This window comes from Trematomus bernacchii, unplaced genomic scaffold (genome assembly GCF_902827165.1).
Source record: "Trematomus bernacchii unplaced genomic scaffold, fTreBer1.1, whole genome shotgun sequence".
NCBI lineage: Eukaryota > Metazoa > Chordata > Actinopteri > Perciformes > Nototheniidae > Trematomus > Trematomus bernacchii.
Window position 1 is genome coordinate 9,062,423 of NW_022987714.1, and position 20,536 is coordinate 9,082,958.

Below are 20,536 nucleotides of genomic sequence, written 5' to 3' on the forward strand. Positions count from 1 at the left end.
ACAGAAGCTCCACTGCATCTTTCCTCATTGCTACTTTAAATCACTCGTATCCCCCCCACCCAAATCTCTCTCGGGTCCCCTCCCTACTCGCTCATATCTCTTTTCTTTCTTTGCTGTGGTTTCTCGTGTGCTGCCGACCTTTTATACCCAAACCCCCCCGTCTGTTTGTATGGAATTGCTATGCTAATGCGGACAGTTCTTCTATGCCTGGCTTCCTATCACCTGTGGTAGGTTGGAGGAGGGGGGGGGGTCCTATATCACAGCCCATCCGCCTCCAAATCAAATCTTACTCGCTGTACATCTGCAATTCATGGCTCTCCAGCTGATCAGTGGGGGGAAGAATGTTGGTAACAAATTCTCCGTGTAACTTTTCTGCCTTTTATCGTGTCCTTGTGTTTTTTTGATCATGCTGGTGTGTTTGTGTTTATATGCGGTGTGGATACACAGAATAACGTCCAAAGATTTGACTGACTTTCTCTGAACCTAACCTTATCTTTCCCCGACAGCAAACTTTTGTCGACAGCACAGAAGACTCGTAGAACTTCAGATCAGAGGGTGTCAGTGGGAGGACTGACTTTGAAACATGTGTTTTGACAGGATACATTTCCACCAACGTAAATGATGGAAGAGAGGGGAGACGTTTTTATCTAAAATAACACCATGAAAATGCCTGAACCTCAATCCCTCTCACATATCTCATGTAGGCAGCAAGGATGCGATCAACTGCCCAGCCTGCATTTTCATACATGCTGATTGATGCTTCGACTGCTCCTGTGAAGTATAATTGAATAGATTTGGGATAAATGCTGCACTAGCCACATTGCACAGAAACATGCCCAGAGACATTCTTACGTCTTCATTCTTCATACACCCAAAAGTATCTTAAAAAAGACATTTAAAGCCTAAACTCAAAGCACCAGATATCCCACTGATTTCATTTTAAATCTTAACAACATGCCAGGAGAAATGAAGGGAGGTTAATGATATGTAAATGAAATATGGAAAAGTGCTGCAGTGTGAAGAACAGAATATCAATTGATTTCTTTTTTCCTTTACTGCTCTAGTTACTTCATGCAGTTTGAGTGTGTTGTCTTACTCAGAGCAGTCTTAATAAGTCTACTGCTAATTATTGACTCCAATTTATTTAAGAGGCTCAAATGAACACAAATAAGGCACCTTTTAACTCTGATCTCTACATGGGAAACTGCAGGGGTCGTACTACATTTAGAGATTGGAGGAGCTGTGAATATTAATGCGCTGAGTCCTCAAGGAGTTGTCGAGGCTCGGGGAAAAGGAAATGGATTTAAACAGTGTGTTGGTTTGTGTGAATATCTACTAAGTACAGTAGAATAACTCCATTGGCAGGACAAAGTGAGAGAGAAAAGGGAGAGAGAAAAAGGGGACATTCTCCACAGTGCAGTAGAGTTGTGTTGTGCAGTGTTATTTGTTCTCCGTTTGACTCCTGGCACCATCCATTTCACAATGCTTCCTTTTCATTTCATTTCAGTCCATGCCCTCATCCCAGAACCTCTTGTCCTTGTTCCGTCCCCCACAGCTCGACATTAGACCCCCACGGGTGCTTTGGATGGGTCTCTAATACAGCCGGTGGCCACACACTGAGAACATGGGAAACATTCCAAAACAGGCTTATGGGAAATGTTATCTTGAGGAGTAATGGATAAGAGAACGATGAGAATGAGAAGCCACACACATACACCATTTCACACAAATTGCAAACAAAAAAATTATTGAATTCAAAACAAAAACCTCTATGAGATGAGGCAAATGGAATTTTGTTGTGCTTACCAGTGATGGCTAAAAAGTCCTTTAATCAAGTAAAAGTTGCAATTCAACATTTAAAGGTCTCCTATTATGCAAAATCCACTTTTTCATGTCTTTTCTACATCAACATGTGTCCCCTCTGTGGAAAGAGATTCTGAAAGTTTCAGGAAAAAAGATTCTCTCACTTTTTGTCCTGATCCGTTTATATCAAATCCTGTCTGAAAATGAGCTGATCAGATTTTGGCCACTTTATGATGTCATAACGATTTTTAGGCTTGTTTAACCATTAGCCAATCACCAACCAAGGTAACCCCCCCCCCACCTTATCACCTGAATCTCCTCCTAGAGCACCATTGTGTTCTTTTTAACCAAATATCTCTCAGAGGGGCGTGGGGAGTGGCTCCTTATTTTCATCTAAAGTAACAGACAGAGAATCAGCACTTTTGAAACAGGGCTGAAACAGAGGGGTTTATGGGATGCTGCAATGCATGATCTGTTTGGTATTTGGAGCCAAACACTTCAGAGACATGTTTTGTATATAACTGAGACCTATAATATATTGATGAAAAACAGCATAATAGGGGACCTTTAAAAGTCCTGCATTTAAATGTTTAATTTTGTATTAGCATCAGATTACACTAACTGCAGCTGTCAAATAAATGTAGTGTAATAAAAGGGTTCTGGAGAGCAGTTTTTTGTTAATAAGGGAGATCTGACCCTTTTGAAGCAAGCGCTACAGAAACTCAGAGGGCTTAACTGGCTCCAGCATCTCCCTCTCCTGCTGATTTAATAACTTCTGTATGATAGATGATGAATGATTCATTAAGTTGTGTACGCTGTTCGCTACAAATAAAAACTTGTCAACAATATTTCATCGTCTCTCCGAAGCAAGGGTGAGCTTCTGACAGCCCATTACTGTACAGCACAGCCATCTGTAACATTAGCTTTATAGACGTGCTGGTCCAACACTAACAGATGCAGAGGGCCTCGAACAATATGCTCATAATGGCCCGAGGACGCTGTGTTTTGGCTTCGTGTTTCAGATGAAGAGCAATTGGCTGTGTGAGGCTCTGTAGTTAACAACTGCAGGCATGTCTCAGTGGACCAGAGGACTTACATGTAAATGATAGCAACTGTCTGGTCAGCTGCTCCCTGAAAACAAGAAATCCTAGCCAACGCGGTCTCAACATCGCCTACTCATGAGTGAAAGAGTGTGTGCAAAAAATACACTCACAGAAGGGTCAGTGAGAGAGTTACAGAAATAGCTTGAGAGTGGGTGATTCTATAATTTCCTCCCTCTCATTGTAGCTGTTCTCTTCTCTTTTGATTGTGTCTGTTCATCTCAGGAGGATTATTCCTCTTCTTGTATCAGTTCTCTCTCTAGAGTCTAGACGGTTGTAAATTAAAAGCTCTAGAGAGACGGGTGACTGCACCCAAAGTGTTTCTACAGTACCTTTTAGAAGATTGAAACATATACATCTTAATCTGGGCTTGTTGTTATGACAGCACTGGTATCATTTTTATGGCTACTAGCTGTAACCGTGTACACAGTTTTGTGTCCATGTATGGATGCCTTTGTGGTCCTGTGGGACTCCTCGGCGTCATAAATGAACATCAGTCTCCATTACTCCATCCCTCCATCCCATCCTTCATTCTTCCCTCCCTAAATCCTCCATCACTCCTAAACTACCTCATCCTCCCCTCATATTTTCCATGAGTTCCTCCACTACAACCGAGCGAGTTGAAAGACACTTGTAGTTGTAGCTCTTTTCAAATAGACACAACAGATTCTGTAGGCTCGGCCACATGTTTGTGCATCAAATGAGAGAGAGAAAGGAATGAGGGGGGGTTGGGGTTTGTTAGATTGAATGACAAAAAGGCACAGTGTTGTGACAGTGAGCAGCTGGTGTTTCCGAGTGTTGACAGGCCCTGTTTTGTGTGTGTATGTGTGTGTGTGAGAGCGTACATGTGTGCGTGCGCTCTTGATGGAGACAGATTGTCCTGTGATTGTTATTTTCTGAGCAGGGCTTTGCTCGCAGGGGTTATTGACGGCATCTGGGGGGGAAAAGAAAAACATGACAAATGGCACTCAACCAAATGTCCCACTTCATTTCCCCCCTCGAGATATTTTCAACTGATCCAGCGCTATAAGCAGGGGTGCACACAACTTTCTCAGTGAGGTCCTCAGATGAGTACCTGGAGTCAGTGTTTGGTACTCCAACTTCTGACCATTGTTAACGGGGGGGGGGGGGGGCGTCAGTGGAGTACACCGCTTCGCGATTGTCAACGGGGGGGTGGCGTCAGTAGAGTACAGAGCTTCGTGACCGCGGCGCGTGTGAACGTTGTGATCAGCTGTTTTAGCGCAGGGCTGCTGTACAGACCGACGTTAACAGCAGCCCTGTCTGTGCACACGGAGACCGACTCTGTCGTCCGGTGAACTAACCGCCTTCTGGAAAAGCTTCACATTTACGTCGGTACGCAAATGCGCTTTGTGACACAAGTGACGGTACGCATTTCAGATTGTTGCCGCGCATGCGTACCTGCGTACCAGTTATGTGCACCCCTGGCTATAAGGCCTAAAAGTCAACACATTTGGTTTATTAGCACACTATAGACAAGGCGGAAAGCTAATTTGAATGCTAATCTGTGGAGCCTATACAGTAGCATACTTAAACCAAAGTTTGAGCTTTACTGCTGTGAGACTAATTGCTGCTAACCAATGCTAGTCATGTTGTAGTGCTTTTACCCTCTTTGTGTGAATTGGTGTTGTGTTTGGGGCTTGGTAGAATCTACTGCGCTTGCTATGACGGTGACATAGGCTGTGATGCTTTCTAACTGTGTAACCTCCACACTCTCACCCCCCACCTGTGTGTAATGAAACATGTAACAGGTACACATGTGGATCTCACAAATAACCTCCGCCTCTGTGTGTGTTCTTGCCTGTTTGTGCCCCAGGTCGCGGTCTATCAGTGGAGCCTCCTCCGGCCTCTCCACCAGCCCCCTCAGCAGCCCACGGGTAAGTCATGATCCTAGTCTGTGCACTTTCACACACACTTGCAACACACACCTGTGGACCAAGCTACTTCTTCACCCTCATGGATAACGGCCAACCAACTCCCGCTGATCCCATCTTATTGCTGTTTATGAGGGAGAGAAAATAACGACAGTAAAATCACCAGTGCCTGACCTTTAACAAATGCACCGCAAACTCAGTATGAAAGCAATATCACTTTATCTCTCTGCTCATGCAATATCTTTCTACTGCTCTACTTTATTATGAGTCTGAGATATCATACGTTTTTCCACACCTAAAAAGGAACAGTTCAACCCTTAATAAAAAATATCTTCCCTCTTCCTTGGGGTGCTGTTCATAAATATAGATTGTTTTAGTCTGAGTGTTGGTTATAGCAGCCATAGAGATGTCTGCCTCTCTAAGATATTTCATCTAAATGGCACTCAGTCTAAAGTGCATCAAAAATACATTGGAAAAAATCAACAGAAATAGAAATGGGAACTATTTTTCTTTCTACAATCGCCCACCATATCACCTTCAGAAGGAAGCATGCACCTAACCATGAATAAGAGCTAGTTAGTGTCAAAGCTCATCCACAAGAACAACATTAATGTTTACATGTTGCACTCTGAGCAGAAGGTAGACATCTCCAACACTCAACAACTCACACCATGACAGTCTAGATTGAGTAGCTGATGTATGTGTTTCTGATTTTGCAATGCACTGTTTATTATTTTCATCCAAAGGTTCAGTTTTGAAGACTTAAGTTCTTCTCATCTGGTGTTTCTTCATACATTACATGAGTCATCACTGTATCTGTCTATTTGGATCTCCCTGTTATCTGAAAGTTAAAATATACTGAAACGGAGGATGTGACAGCTCAGCATACTTTCTCCCCCCGCCCCAAAGCTTATTTTTTCCATCCTTTCTGCGTATTACCCCTCTCTCTGTTTTCCCTGGCCTGAGCTCTATGGAAATCCAGCTCCTGGAATGCTTCAGAAAATCCCACTTTTCTTACGCTGAGCTGGGGAGCTTGTGGAAAACCTTTCCAGCTGACTAACCTGAGAAGGCTCAAGATTAGCCAGGATCCTAAGACGAGCTCCTCGCGCCACACAGGTTCCTTCAGGCTGATCTGAAAGGGAAATTGATTTCTCAGACCTACCCAAAGCCCGGATTGTGCTCTCAGCGAGAACTTCTGTGTGGGGCTATTTTCTCACATTTGTGTGTGGAAGAAGGGGAGGCGTAAATAGTTTATCAGGGTACCATTGTGCCTGCAATTCCACCATTACAAATCAAACAGAACAATAAACCTGGAACGTGGGAAATATTACAGCAAAGATATCATGAGGGTGTTCCTCGTGTTATTGAAACAGTCTAAAGTGTCCTCACAGCTGGTCCCATGGCTCTCACACATCTGTGTCTGCATGCTTTTCTCTGCCATCAGAGCCCTGTATGTTTTATCAAGTGAAGTCCTTCATTTTGTCTTATGTTTGTTGTTTCTTTAAATTGTGTGCATTGCTTGCTGTTTTCCCACTTGACATGAGTCACTGAATGGACTAACTGCATGTTTCTTGTCTTTTCTGTCTTCCACTTTTTTTCTTTTTTGATCAATGCCTCCACCTCTCCCGTGTATGCACACATCTCTCCTGCCTCTGCTTTTCTTCTGGATGTGTTGTTTGTTTTGCTACACTCCTCGTTCGTGCCTGCGTGTGTCCCCGTGTGTGTTGCTTTGTTTTCTCCTCCTCCTCCACCTGCTCTGGCTCTCGGCTGTGTCGTGCTGCGTGTCTTCACACCGTGTCCTCCAACTCCAGCCTGTCAGAAAGTTCTGTGTACCGCCTCAGACCCCAGACATTTTGCAGTCGCCTAACTCGAGCCCCTGCCAATCCCCTGAGTCTGCCCCCAATCGTGCAGCCCCCCGTGCCCCCACGCCTAACTCACTAGCGCCAAACAGCAGGCCCCCGCCGGCAGAACTCAACAGGACGCAAACACTCCCCTCCAAGCCTAAAACGGTCCCCAAGCCCCTCCAAGCCACCCGCTCCATCCCGCTCCCCGGACAGTCCACAGAGCCAGCATCTCCAGCCAAATCCGAGCCACCCACTCCCCTCCAGCTTCCATTGCAGCCCCCCTCTGCCTCTGTCCCTCCCACCCCTACTACTCCATCCTCCCCGTCCTTCCCCTTTGCCCCCTCCTCCATCTCCAGTACTCCCATCCAAAACAGCCCCCAGGTGAGGCGCTCCCATTTCGCTGCCAGCCCCCAGCTCTCGGTGCCCTTCGTCCCCGCGGTGCCGATGTCCCCCATCCGGTTGCACCACTTCCACCCCGTAGCGCCCGCGTCTTCTTCCTTCACTGACCAGCCCAAATCTATCCCCCTCATACAGGTTACCCCTCATCCCTCCCCTCGAGGTAGCCCCCTCCCCACCCCAAAGGGCACCCCGGTGCACACTCCCAAGGACAGCCCAGCCGGGACCCCCAATCCGACGCCGCCCCCCAGCCCGTCCATCGGAGGCATGCCTTGGAGGACGCGCCTCAACTCCATCAAGAACAGCTTCCTGGGCTCGCCACGCTTCCACCGCAGGAAACTACAAGGTACTGACATCCTTTAAGATGTTTAAACCTTAAACACTTAATTATCTTCAGGTTTCAAGGCTTTATTGTCATTAGCACATTAGTTACAGTGTAGATATGGCAATGAAAAACTTAGGTCACAGGCTCCTCCAACAGTGCATAGGACATAGAACAAATAAAACAGATGAAATAGTGCAAGAGAATGTTTGGAGATGTGCAAGTAAATACAAATAAAATTGAAATAGTGCAAAAAGAGTCTATATACAAGTAAATGCAATGATATATTAGGTTCTGACTCCGGTGGTTTTAGACCTGATACTAGACGGCAGCAGACAGAACAGTTTGTGGGGGGTCTTTTGTTCCTTGTTCCTATTTAATCCTAAAATCTTCCCGTTCCCACTAATGAAATCTATCTTTTTCTGAGACTTCAACCTTTTCTCACTTTATCTCTGCGTCCACAGTTCCCACACAAGAGGAGATGTCCAGCCTCACACCAGAGTCTTCCCCAGAGTGAGTAGATACTTTTTCATCACTATGCAGAACCTGTCAGCCCCTCACTCATTGGCTCTTGATAGCATGATGTTTTGGAAAGTAATACATCTGTGAAGGTTTGATTTGTGCCTGCTGAGTCCACGGTAATGACCTCAGGTGTGGTCTGGGTTGGAGAAGAAGCACCGTGGCAGGAGGTATTGGGGTGGTTATAGAGAGAGAGGGGGGGGGGGGGGGTAGCTGTGTGATGTTGCTGAGCTCCCAGGGGCCTGATAACTGAAGGTTGGCCTAGATATGCCTGTTTGGTTCGCTGGCTTGGCCATTTCCACCTGGCTGGGAAGAACATCCTGGCTGTAGGAGTTGGAGTGTTGGCTGTAAAAGACCTTCCTTGGCTAGTTTAGGCTTCATCACATTAATACAGTCACACACCCACTGTGTATAAAGTATTACAAAAAAGCCCCTTAATGTTGCTTGTAACATTATGGAATAATTTATAATTCAATAGGGAGTTTCTCTTTGCAATTTACAGTTTTGTAAATCAATCAACCTTTTTCCAGAAGCTCATGGAATGTTAATGTGGCACAAGACAGGAGTCCATATGGCTTATTAGAGGGTGCATATACACCTGGGCTGAGGCCAGTAGTGAATTCATCTACCTCTACCCCGTCTGGACCTGCAGTTCTGTTCACATAGAAGCTCAATTATCCCCCCCCCCCTCTCCCTTACACACACACACTAACACCAACATAGACCTACATGCATTTACACAAACACAGTTGCACAGAAGGGGGAAATGTCAGGAAAGGTATCTCCCCTGCAGTTTTAGCTCATTTCCCTCAGGGCATCCTCCGTTTGCTCTCTCTGCAGTTCCCCAGAGCTGCAGAGAGAGAACTTTTCACCAGCTCTCCATGTTTCAGGAGGATAGGTGGGTGCTGGGTTTTCAAATGGAATTAAAAAGGTTGTAATGAGGACAACCCCTCTCCAACAGGAATATACTAACATTGTGTTCTTGTCTTATGCCCACAGACTTGCCAAAAAATCATGGTTTGGTAACTTCATCAACCTGGAGAAAGAGGAGCAGATCTTCATCGTCATCAGAGACAAACCTCTCAGCTCCATCAAGGCAGACATCGTTCAAGCCTTTCTCTCGGTACTTGCTTCATTCCTCACATTTCCCCTGCTACCTTTAACCCCGATAAACCCTTCTCTACCTGTGCTCTGATGTTTCTCTGTAAATCCATACATGCGTATTACCTGTACATCTGCTGTCTGATGCAGGACGTTGCCTTTTCCAACAGCAGCTGTGATTGGCTATGCTACGAGGCTGGCTCTCTCTTTGTTTGCTAACATGCTTCTGATTTATGTTGCAATTCAGTAAACTGCTAGTGTTCAGTGCTTCTATTTTCTCTCTGACTGAAGACTCACTTTAGGTCAATAGAAAATCAACAGAGAGCATTGATCATTAGCATATAGATGCTTTGCCCTTGATACTGTGTATTGAGCATGTGTGTGTATATTTAAATGTGTGGTGCAAGAAATGGAGTAGATTGTATCTGTGTATGCGTGGTGGGTTTATAATGTGGATGTACAAATGCATGCAGGAATATAGACAACATCAGGGTTTTGTCCGCCAGCGCCGCAGAATCTGTATCAACAAAAGCTCGGCAGTGGTAGTTGATAATCAGCGTACATAATTGAACAAAAAAGTATCCTCACCCCAGTTACATTTAACAAAGTAAATCCAAACTATGCCAGTGCAGGTCAATGTCAAATGTGTTTCCCCTTCCCTGGAGCTATTTTCCTCTGGGTTGTGCTAGCTGGTGTTACAGACAGGAGATTGGCACCTGAATCAGTGGAATTATACCTCTCAGCACACTCACATTAATGGAATGTCAAACCCTCTCCAGCACTATGGCGACATGTGACTATTTCCGAGCTCACCTGTTCATCGGGCATACAAATTCATTTTAGGAGGGAGAGTGCAGAGTTGTTGGATGACTCAAGATTACATTAGCTTAAGTCTCCCTGGCATGCACGGCTTCTCCCCGAGGCATTCATCTCCGCAGAGTATGTGGAGGGTATTTTAATGAGGGTTTACTCACCTTGTCACTTGCGTACACGTGGTAAAAACTATAACCACAATGCTCCTTGTTTATAATCCTATTATTTGCTTATTCCTATCTCTGCCTATTTGTCCACTTCTCCCAGATCCCCAGCCTGAGCCACAGCGTCATCTCTCAGACAAGTTTCCGGGCAGAGTACAAGTCCACAGCCGGCCCTACAGTCTTCCAGAAGCCAGTCAAATTCCAGGTGGATATCACCTACACGGAGAGCACAGCTGCCACTAAGGAGAACGGCATTTACTCTGTCACCTTCACCCTGCTCTCAGGTCAGAACACCGCCAGGCCGACCCTCATTTTCTACACCCACTTAGCCTGCATGCATTCAGTCAAATGCACCCACTAGGTCACGAATCAAATGCCGAAGGCGTACTTTACTTTTATAAGTTGAACTCCTTTTCCCTCAGAATGAGATATTAACAGTATCTTCTGGATAAATAAAAAAGAGAAAAAGGGGTTCAAGGCACAACATTTGGCTTAAATGTAGGGGATAATCAGAATTCCTTTATTGGTCCCAGAGCGGGGACATGTGCAGTGTTACAGCAATAGTGATATAGCAGATAAAAGGCCAGCAATAATAAAGTAGCTAACATGTTAATTTTAGAAGAAAAGCACACATTGGTAATACAAAATAAAGACAAATAAGTACTCATCTATGGCTAACAAATTAGTAGCACCATTTAAATAGCTAAGTAAAAAAAGACTAAGGTTTAAGATACTACAAAGATGATGTTTTGCACGTACAAGTGATCATGGTTATTGCATAGTAGAGAATTGACAAAAAAAGGGTATAAATTGCACGTTACAGGTGTATTGATCTCAACAGTCTGTATTGATTGGATTCCTTCTAATGTGGGCAGTCCATACAGAATGTGTCCAGTTCAAACCCTGCACTGTCCTGCTGCGAGTCAGTAGTTCACAGAGTTACATAAAGTATTATATAAGTCTTCCATCTTCTCACATTCACAGAGGTCTGGGGAAATTCAAGCTCACACTTCACTTTTGAAAAGTGCCGAAAAGCATCCCTCCTTTGCATGTTGAGTGGGGTGCCGTCACACTTGAATCAAATAAAAAATAAATCTATATCTATCCAGCCAACAAATACCACAAGTGCCGCTTCCATGTGTGTTCAAACTCTCTGCCAAATAGAATGGCTGCCTAAGGATTTTCAAAGTTCTCGCAATCCTGAATGCTTGATAAGATTTTCCCTCCAAAAAGCTCCCCGAGCGTAACGAGATGAGGTCTGGCTATGCAAGATTACATACTAGGCAATCATGCATGCATGCTTAGTGTTGCAGAAACACACGCATTCTCTCAGCTCCTCTCTCTCTGTCTCACACACATATACACCCCCACACACCCAAAAAGGGGCCACATTTCAGATCAATTGGGTGTAATAGTGGCACTTTGGAGCCTGCTGTTCTTCCATGTCACTGAATGTACACAACAGGAAGAGAGCACGTGCTTACACTAGCACTCCTCTCTGGCCTCCATTTATCATCTCAGGCTTTTGTTCTCCAGCTCATTTTTCACACCATGTACACTCTTACTTACTCCCCTTTTAATGAATCCATCTACGTGCTCTTCCGTCTTCCTACACACTGCTACCTTTGCAATAAATATCTGCTGTTCTGTGCCTGTGTTTAGGTCCCAGCCGGCGCTTTAAGCGAGTAGTGGAGACGATTCAGAGCCAGTTGTTAAGCACGCATGACCAGCCAGGGGTCCAACAGCTGTCTGGTGAGTAGGAACTTCTCTTTTCAAAAGAAACAATATTATCCAAAACCTCTCCACCCTCACTCCCACCGCCTCATCCGCCCATTCCACACCGAGATGAACCACTCTCACCGCTGAAGCTAAATCCTGCCCTCCGCTTCCCCTGTGCTTGAAATCCACTCCGAGCCGCACTCCGCTACTCGAAAAAACAGCTTCTTTTTGTGCATGCCCGCGCCTCACCGCCATGAAAGGGTGGGGAGCTGCTCTCAGGCTGCGGGTCAAGCTTTGTCTCGTTGCCCTGGCAGGGGAAGATTAGAGTAGAAGGTAGGGGAAGATGATTTGCATTCTGTTACTCCTACTTCCAAGACTGATCGTCGGAGCTTGTCACCATGGCAACACCACTGCACCTCAACGCACTCCCCACAATGCACTGCACCGCACAGTGACACCACACCTGACAAGCTCCCTGCTCCCTCCCTCTCTGGATGCCTGTACAATAGGACCCCATCCCCCCTGTTGTATCCCTCCACCAGCCTCTCTGGGACCTTTCAAAAGGCCCCCGAGCACATAAAGAAACCCTCTGAAGGCCAACCTCCAGACGCTCACCTGTGAACTTGGTGACATTATAAAGCCTCCTCTCTTTCTTCTAGCCTTAGGGTTGGTGCTGAGGCCGTGGACATGTATAAGTGTCTTATTTTAGTGCGGTAGCTTCTTATTTGCTGGTCTGGATGACAAAAAGACAAAGAAAAGAGAAATATAGATCCTACTCCTCCCCATCTGCTCTTGTCCTTCCTTGTGAATCACTGCTCGGTTTTTTGTCTCGCCATCATCTTGACAACGGCTCCACCTGTTGGTAACCTAGGGAAACACCATCAGCCTGTCTTTATACTGCCTGTGAACCATTTTCTCTGCGTCTGAATGTTTGTGTCTTTATCCTTTTAAACACTTCTCTAGTTCCATGTCCCATGTTTTTTATTTTTTATATAATATAACAGATTAACTGCCAAACAGCTTAATATTAGATTGGGTTAAACCTGACTAGAAATAACAAGTGCGAGCTGCATATTTTCCCAGTGGCTGTTCTGCAATATTTCTCTCACTGGCACTCAGAAATGAACAGCAGCCGTCCCACCTGTTGTGATATTTAACAGTCTGCTATCATCGCTGTGCCTCAGTTGGTTTATCTTTTATTTCGGATCTTATGTATTATAGAGCTAATTAGCCCACAGAGGTGTGGGAAGGGTAGATTTAGAGTAAATGACATCAGATTAGGTTTAAACGACTGCTGTGGATCGTTTCAGCAGCAGAGGGGTACTGTGTATTATAATGACACTCATTTATCAATAGAGGATATCATGGTTATTACAAAAACACATACATAATAAAGTATTGTATTATGTTCCTGCTGTCAGAGCTGAGTTAAGTGCCATCAGAGTGTCTCACTCTGTAATATGCATCTTAAATGTGTGCTTAGCAGTAATTGAAAGCTTTGTTAAACTCACTGTTTCCTCTACTTCTCTTTCCTTTGACCTCCTAACACATTTTGGTGCTACCTGACGACTGGACCTTTGAGAAAAACTGGCTGTAATTAAGAATAGAAATAGCTTTGCATACCAATGTGTGTCAAACAAAGGGCTTCATCAAGTCTCGGTTATTATGTCCCCTTATCACCATTAACAGCAGAATACCTGGGAGCCAAGCTTAGGAAGACAATGGGAGGGGCGGAACAATGAAAGGTGTGTGGAGACACGCAGGTAGTATATTAAAGGGGTACAGAGGAGAACCATTCATAAAGTACACCATACACATGTCATAGTAAAGGCCATAGAAAGTTGTGGTATAGTGTGCCTTAGTATAATATGACATTCATAAAAACTTCATGAAAAATAATTATTGCAATATGCCTTTAAAAACTCAAATCAGAGTGTAGACATTATATACTGTATATATATATTATAAATGTTTAATATAATAATACCATATAATAATAAAACAATCTTATACACATCATATGGCTTACAATTGTAATAAAACAAGTCATAGAATAGAAAAAAAGTTCTAAAACAAACAGAAACAAATATAATGGTATAGTATACGATGAAAAAGTCGTATTATAGTATGCTCAAAAAACCTAAAATGTCTTATTAAAGTTTTCTATAAAAAAATCATAAAGGAATTCTAATTCAAAATGACATTATAATATTTAATTAAAAAGTTACAATATAGTATGTTCTCTATCATTAAAAAGTGATATTAATAAAAAACGTAATCCCTGAAAAAGTTGAAAATATGTCATAGTTTAATATGTCGTAAAATAAACGAGTTGTACAGTTTGCCTTACTTTTAAAATGCCTTACATAAAATAAAGATAAGATAAAGGTCCTATTGAAAAAGTCCTACTATAGTATGTCATCAAAAGTGTTATTATAATATTTAATTTAAAGAAATCAGAATAAAGGAGGATACTCTCTGGGTTGTAACAAGCACCCTACAACGAGTTTATTAAGATTCATACAATTCCATTTTTGAAAATGTGCAGATTTGGGTGGAGTGAGGGGACTAAGTGTGGAAATTCTTCACATGAGAAAGGAAGAGGGAATGTTAGGGAAATGTTTTCCAGCAGGATAATTAAGCTGGCAATGTCAACTCTGGAACATTCACAAAAACACACACAAACACACACACACAAAGACAAACACACACTCACTTATTGGTGATAAGAGGAAGTTTGCCTAATGTCCTACCACTACTGCAGGCATCCACACACTGGCAATATGCATTAGTGTCAGCAAGAGAAATTCCACTGTCTAACAGTTACAGTTGATGTAGTCCTGATTCACAGACACTCTCCAGTCCAGTGTGTGAGTGTGTGTGTGTTTGTCGTCCGTGTGGCACCCCCGCTTCTTTTTCCTGATGCTGCCACTGTTCATTTGTCGGCCCACAGGACTCTTTTGTGCAAATGGATCTACTGCCAACTATTCAGAAACAGTTCTGTTTGTGGCTGATAGTTCCCAGTTGTTCTGTGCATGCACCATTAACAAAAAGAACATTGAGTTTTTATTTGCCCCATTTCTCATGTTTGGTGTCCTCACTACTCTGCCTACCTGCAGTGGGACCATTAAGGCCCTGTGGAATGAGGGAGTGTGTTTAACTTAAGATCATTTGCATGCAAGCTGTCGGACGTACACACAACACACACACAGGGACTCAGACTGTGTGTCAAAGATATTAGCATGTATTATTTAGCATAACTACAACCCATTTCTCCAGCACAAAGTACCAAGTTAGGAATATTTATGACTTAAATACAATTCATCATCATTTTATTTTGGCGTCTGCAAAACGGCAAACAATCGGCTTTATGAAAAGGAGATTAGACGCTGATGATTTGAATATCCCTCAAGGAAAACGTTGTCTTGAAGCTTTCTCATTGTCCTCCTCCGGCTTCTGGCTGACCAGACAGATGACACACCACGCTTTCTGCATCCCATAGTTCAAAGCAGCTTGTTATATCCTACCAGTCTACAGAACGCCTATATCGATGATTAGACTGAATGTCTCCCTGTGTTTTCACTCGTTGTTACATACGCATGGTTTTGCTCCTCGCTGTCTGTCAGTCCTCGCCTCTGCTTGTCTCTACGTCTCTGTCCTGTGAACCCCATTGTTCATTGGTGTGTTTGTTCTCTCTCTTCTCCCCCTTTTTTTGTCCTCTTTCTTCTCCCCCCCCCCCCCCCATCTGTGTACCTAGGCAGCCCCTTGAGTAACTTCTTTGACGTAATAAACCAACTTTTTTCAGACGAGAAGAACGGACAGGTGCCCTACCCTTCTGGCACGCCCACCAAGCACTGTCCCTCGCCCATGCACGTCCGGAGGCACGAGCCAGAAAGTAATGACACCAAAAGCCCCTCCGCGGGCCGAGACAGGGCCAAGTTGTCCGTGGCAACTGTGGGGTCACAGGAGGAGTCTTAGACCGAGAATGTGCTAAAACCCCCTCCTCCGAAAACCTGTACATAGCTAGATGTACATAATCATATATGTTTTTGTATAAAATGACTTTATATAGATAGAAATATATGAAGAGAAATATTTTACGAACTGCACCTACATAACACACACACACACACTTCTCATCACCCCTCAGCGTGCACCATCATCATCCACCCCCTCCCCCCCCCCAGCCATCTTATCTCTTGTTTTTTGCTGCTAACCTGTGTGATGACCCTGACTTGTTTCTGATACCAGGAATTATCCAGAAAACCTATTAAGCCCCTCCTCCGTGTCCCCGTTCCGTTTTCGCCTCACCTCCGCCAACCCCCCAACTACCACCCCCCCCCCCCCCTGAGCGTGCCAAGAGAGATACAGACAATTGTTGACGGAGGACTGCTTTTAGAGGTGCGCTGCAAAAAAGATGCGGGGGGGGTGGTTACCATGGAAACATACCCTTCATCATGCAGACTTCTACCTTCATCTCCCCTCTGCGCCCCTTCTCCACCTTTGGCAGCCATCAGTAGACGTAGAGGGAAAATAGTGTTCCCCCGTTTTAGGAACACACAAACACACACACACATGTGCACAACTAATCCACACTAATCCACATGAAAGAGTAACGCAAACCCCCCCCTCCCGCGACGACCGGACCCCCCTTTCCACTCAAGGAGCATTCATCGTTGGAATGACACTACACACACACACACACATGAACATGCATACAGGTCCAGTATGCACAGACTCAAACTCTGGGATTTTACGAACACGAACAAAAAGAAGACTGATTCAGAGGAGGAGAGAAGGGGGAGGAGTTTTGTGGAACTCCCAAACAAGCCGACGCGGATGCTTGCTGGATTGTATTTGTTTGATTTTTAATGTACTTTCTTTGTGAAGAACTGGGTTTAAACTGACTTTATTAGACTTAGTAACATTGCTGCAAATGGACTGGAATTGTGATTTCAGAGAGGAGTTGGGTGTGAGAAGAAATGGGAAGAGGGGGAGATATGATAGTATAGGGTAGGGGGGAGGGACGCGGGTGGGTATTTGGGTATTTAAAATGAATGATCTATTCTGTTGTACAGACTGATATCATTTCTTATGTATACAAAATGAAATGTCTAGTTGTGACACTATGTTTAGATACCATAGGGTCAGGTTGGTAAACCTGCCCCTGCCACTTAATGTTCTTTTAAATTCTTCTGTGTATTTTTGTTACATGATAATTTATGTCTTTGTTTGATTGACCTAATAATGATCCAAACATTCCTGTTTGTGTTGTCCGCAACACTCTGTCTTTGGTTTTCCATCCATACCTCTCTCTCAGTCTCACTTACCAGCAGTAGGAGTAGAGGAACAAAAAAAAAAAATGATGACGTGATAAATGCAATTGTGGATATTTTTTGTATTTCTGTCCTTATTTATTCATGTTTGTTCATCTCATTGTTTGATTTCCTAATTTATTATAACTTGGCTATTTATATGAACAAAGCTGTTAGGTCAGTTGAATGTTATTTATTACCCTCTTGTGTGTTCGTAAATGGGGCAACATTTGAAGAAAAAAATGAACTATTTTTCTTTTGTTTTGGTCATTATGTGAACATCTAAAAGACACAAATTCTCTTTTCCCTGACCTCTCCGTAGAGGGAAAGAGAACTTGTGGGAACTCTTGAAAAAAATGATTTACCAGTAATTTAAGAATGTAGATTTAGCCTCTTTTTGGAGAGGGAATATGCTCTTCTATTGATATTTGTCAGTTTCATATTATTGTGCGTGTAGGCCAGGCCTGAGGAGAAGGGCGCCACAGATCTACTTCTTCTCTTTGTAAATATACAGACGAACCATGGGGGTTGATTGTCTTCTCAACCGTGCTGGGGATTCCTGCTCTATGCTTTTAGCTTGTATTGCCGTGTGCATGTCAAACATGAGCTTTTCTTTGCATGGCTTTAGTGTTCATGTTCCATGCCAAACTCTCTCCTTCTCTCAGCCTTCATTGATTCTCTCGCCACAAAACTACCTTTTGAAATCCCCCCTCTGTCCCTTACTTTTCACCCTTTTTGATTTGTTGGCCTTCTTTCTTTATTGTTTTAATTCTTCCCTGGCTCCCGCTAATCTATCCCTTCCTCCTCCTCTAATCTTGTGCACAAAGTTTTTGAGCGATGCTTCCTTGACTCTGTACCTCTGGCTGAAGGCTCGGAGGTCTGCTCTCTCTGTACCTGTTAGCAGCAGAGGCGCAGTGAGGGGATGTCAGTACACAAACACAAAGCAATACCCTATCGTTCACCCTCCTTTCTGTTTTCTACAATGGGAAGCTAGCAGCACCAAGGACATCTGATGATTCTGAGGCCCAGAGCGGGCTTTGGACAGAGCAGGAACAAAACTGACTGTAATCCCCATATAAAATAACTGTGAGCATCTTCAGTGCTGAAACAAATAAACTCATTAAGTTATGGTGTGTTTGTTTTCCTTTGTTCGTGCCTGTTAATGTATGCTCAGTGTTTATGCTTAGTGTTTTTCTCAAACAACTGAAACCATGCCAATCTTCAAATTCATTTTTTTTTACCAGTGTTTGCTGTAAGAATGTATTTTACTTTATTTTCTATAGCACTTGTAATGACTTTCATGTTTTAGATGTGTTCAAGTATCAGATCCTGGATTTTAGGTAAGTCTACACAAATCCACACAAACCTACAAAGCTTGTTTACAAGGTTTATTACAATACTCAGCATTCAAACATATGTTTTGTATTCCAAATCCCACGATGGACTCTGCTGCTGTCCCTGTATAGAAGCATTAAACCTCAGCTTACATAAGCTTCATTTACTGTTAAGAGTGTACCTGGACACAGGTACACAAAAACCTTTTTTGTATCAATAATATTAATCATTTGCTTGGATTAAAAAACAAAATAAAAAGGGAACACCCCATTAAATACTCTCACATCTTTTTTTTCTCTTTAAATAGAAAATGTCCATCCCACTCTTCAGTAAGTGTTTTGTTTCTCCGGCAATACTTTTTAAAAATAAAAAACATACAGTTACATAAAAAGTACATTTGTTAATCCAAAGTACACATCAATACCAGAGGAACTGAGTCTACCTCTGTCCGCCCACTCTGCATTATTAGTTTGAACGGGATAAAGCCACAAGTCCAGCATGGCTGCCTCCCATGATTCAATCTATTGTCACTTTCCAGCTTCAGTCAGAACCAGGAGGGAAACGTGATCCCAATCCTCCAGGGCAACTCTATTTTTGCCAGTTTTGTCCAGTAGAGGGCAGCAGTGTTTAATTATTCAGAGTTCCCACTTGTTGCATCCATCTGTTGCTTCTCCATTTAAGCTTCCCGAGCCTTGGAGAAAAAGCATCACATTGTCCAATTTTCTTCCTCATGAATGCTGTACTCTGCAAAAAATGTCAAGATGGAGTGTTTGGTACAAAATGTGAAAATGCTAAACTGTCCATAGAGATCTGCAGCCAAAAAAATCACAGATCTGTATCCCAAAGTCAAAGCACTGTGGAACCAGCTTGTTATTAGTGATAGGAACAGGCGTTACTAAAAAGAACATCTGTAATAAACTATTTAGTCTGTCTTCAGAGCTGATCCTGGATCACTGATGAAATGAAACCTCCGCTTCGAACGCCACATTCGTATTTCTGCAGACTCAGACTCGGGAGGTGACGCAGAGAGAGCGTAGTCGTTGGGCCAGGGTCGCCTCCAGCTCCTCCAGAGGCGACTCTCCCCGGGTGTGAGCCAGCGTGGAGATGGAGTTGTTCCCCTGTCGGGCCGAGGGGGGTCCCAGCAGTAGGGTCCTGAAGCCCTCTCTCTCCAGTAGAGCAGGCATCTGCTGCAAGAAGTAACCTTCACAGAATGAGCTCAGCTCCACTGAACCATGAGCCTGGGGAAGAGAAAGTGATGTTTTATCTCATTAGAAAGTCACATCGAGGACATCTATCATGTAACACAGTGTGCAGTCATGTGCATTATCCAGTTGATGTGTGAATGGTTTTAAGAAGAAACTTGTATTCATGCAAGATCTTTCTTCATTTTAACATGTTTCTCTCGCTCTAAAGCTTGCTATTGTCACAGCTACAGAACAATATGATCCAGGCTTCTCTCTCTCTCTGTGTGTGTGTGTGTGTGTGTGTTACCTTGGCTGTCCTGTAGATGCTGACTGCATTATCCAGCGTGATGAGCCGAGAGCACAGGAGTTCACAGTGTCTTTGAAGCACGCGCAGCTGGAACAGACTAGCAGCTGACAACAACTGCAGGAGGAATCACAAACCAATGTGTTATCCTCCATTCAGTAACACAGATGTCCAACGTTTGGATACAACATTGAAGGACACTTCTGTTACATTGAGCGATCACTCTGTATAAGCTATGAGTAATTTGCTGACTACCTTTTTTTGTAGATACATAGAGAAACATTAACACTGAATGATAAGTCTCCAGTATAGCAAAATCAACTTGAAGTAGTATGATTTTCAAACAGTGGCTGCATTTGACTGCTTTCACTTTGACCGTCAGTCGACAATTTTGCTGTGCATGCATGCAGCTTCACGATACAATCTAACATTTTTAACATAGTATTTAATTAAATACATTTTATTTTACATTTAATACTTATAAACTAGTATACTGTTTTACACAACTACCCAGATGGATGAGTTTTAGTGATTCTCACCTCCAGCAAGTCGGGCACATTAGTTCTTAGCGACTCTGTTCCTCCACAGTACAGGTATGACATCATCATCTGTGGAGTGGTCAAAGGTCAGTACTGTAGTTTAACATATTGTATGCAGTACATCTGTCTCCAGTTGATTCAATCCCTCTTGAAACATTGCATCAAACAAAGATAAGTATTTGAAGC

At 43.5% G+C, this 20,536-nt stretch overlaps 2 protein-coding genes across 2 annotated transcripts in view; one reads left to right on the top strand and one right to left on the bottom strand.

The window, feature by feature from the left end:
* brsk2a (BR serine/threonine kinase 2a) overlaps positions 1 to 15,696 on the top strand; it is a 166,885-nt gene extending 151,189 nt beyond the window's left edge. Inside the window, exons 14-20 of the mRNA XM_034141751.1 lie at positions 4,738 to 4,798; positions 6,607 to 7,381; positions 7,822 to 7,870; positions 8,876 to 8,999; positions 10,058 to 10,238; positions 11,617 to 11,706; positions 15,479 to 15,696. Of these exons, the coding sequence (XP_033997642.1) occupies positions 4,738 to 4,798; positions 6,607 to 7,381; positions 7,822 to 7,870; positions 8,876 to 8,999; positions 10,058 to 10,238; positions 11,617 to 11,706; positions 15,479 to 15,651 (1,453 nt within the window). The 3' untranslated portion in view covers positions 15,652 to 15,696. The remainder of the gene's footprint in view (positions 1 to 4,737; positions 4,799 to 6,606; positions 7,382 to 7,821; positions 7,871 to 8,875; positions 9,000 to 10,057; positions 10,239 to 11,616; positions 11,707 to 15,478) is intronic.
* Positions 15,697 to 18,362: 2,666 nt separating this feature from the next.
* Positions 18,363 to 20,536, bottom strand: part of abtb2b (ankyrin repeat and BTB (POZ) domain containing 2b) — a 42,633-nt gene continuing 40,459 nt past the window's right edge. Inside the window, exons 15-17 of the mRNA XM_034141729.1 lie at positions 20,351 to 20,419; positions 19,815 to 19,928; positions 18,363 to 19,561 (exon numbers count right to left, since the gene is read on the bottom strand). Coding sequence (XP_033997620.1) covers positions 19,328 to 19,561; positions 19,815 to 19,928; positions 20,351 to 20,419 — 417 coding nt within the window. The 3' untranslated portion in view covers positions 18,363 to 19,327. The remainder of the gene's footprint in view (positions 19,562 to 19,814; positions 19,929 to 20,350; positions 20,420 to 20,536) is intronic.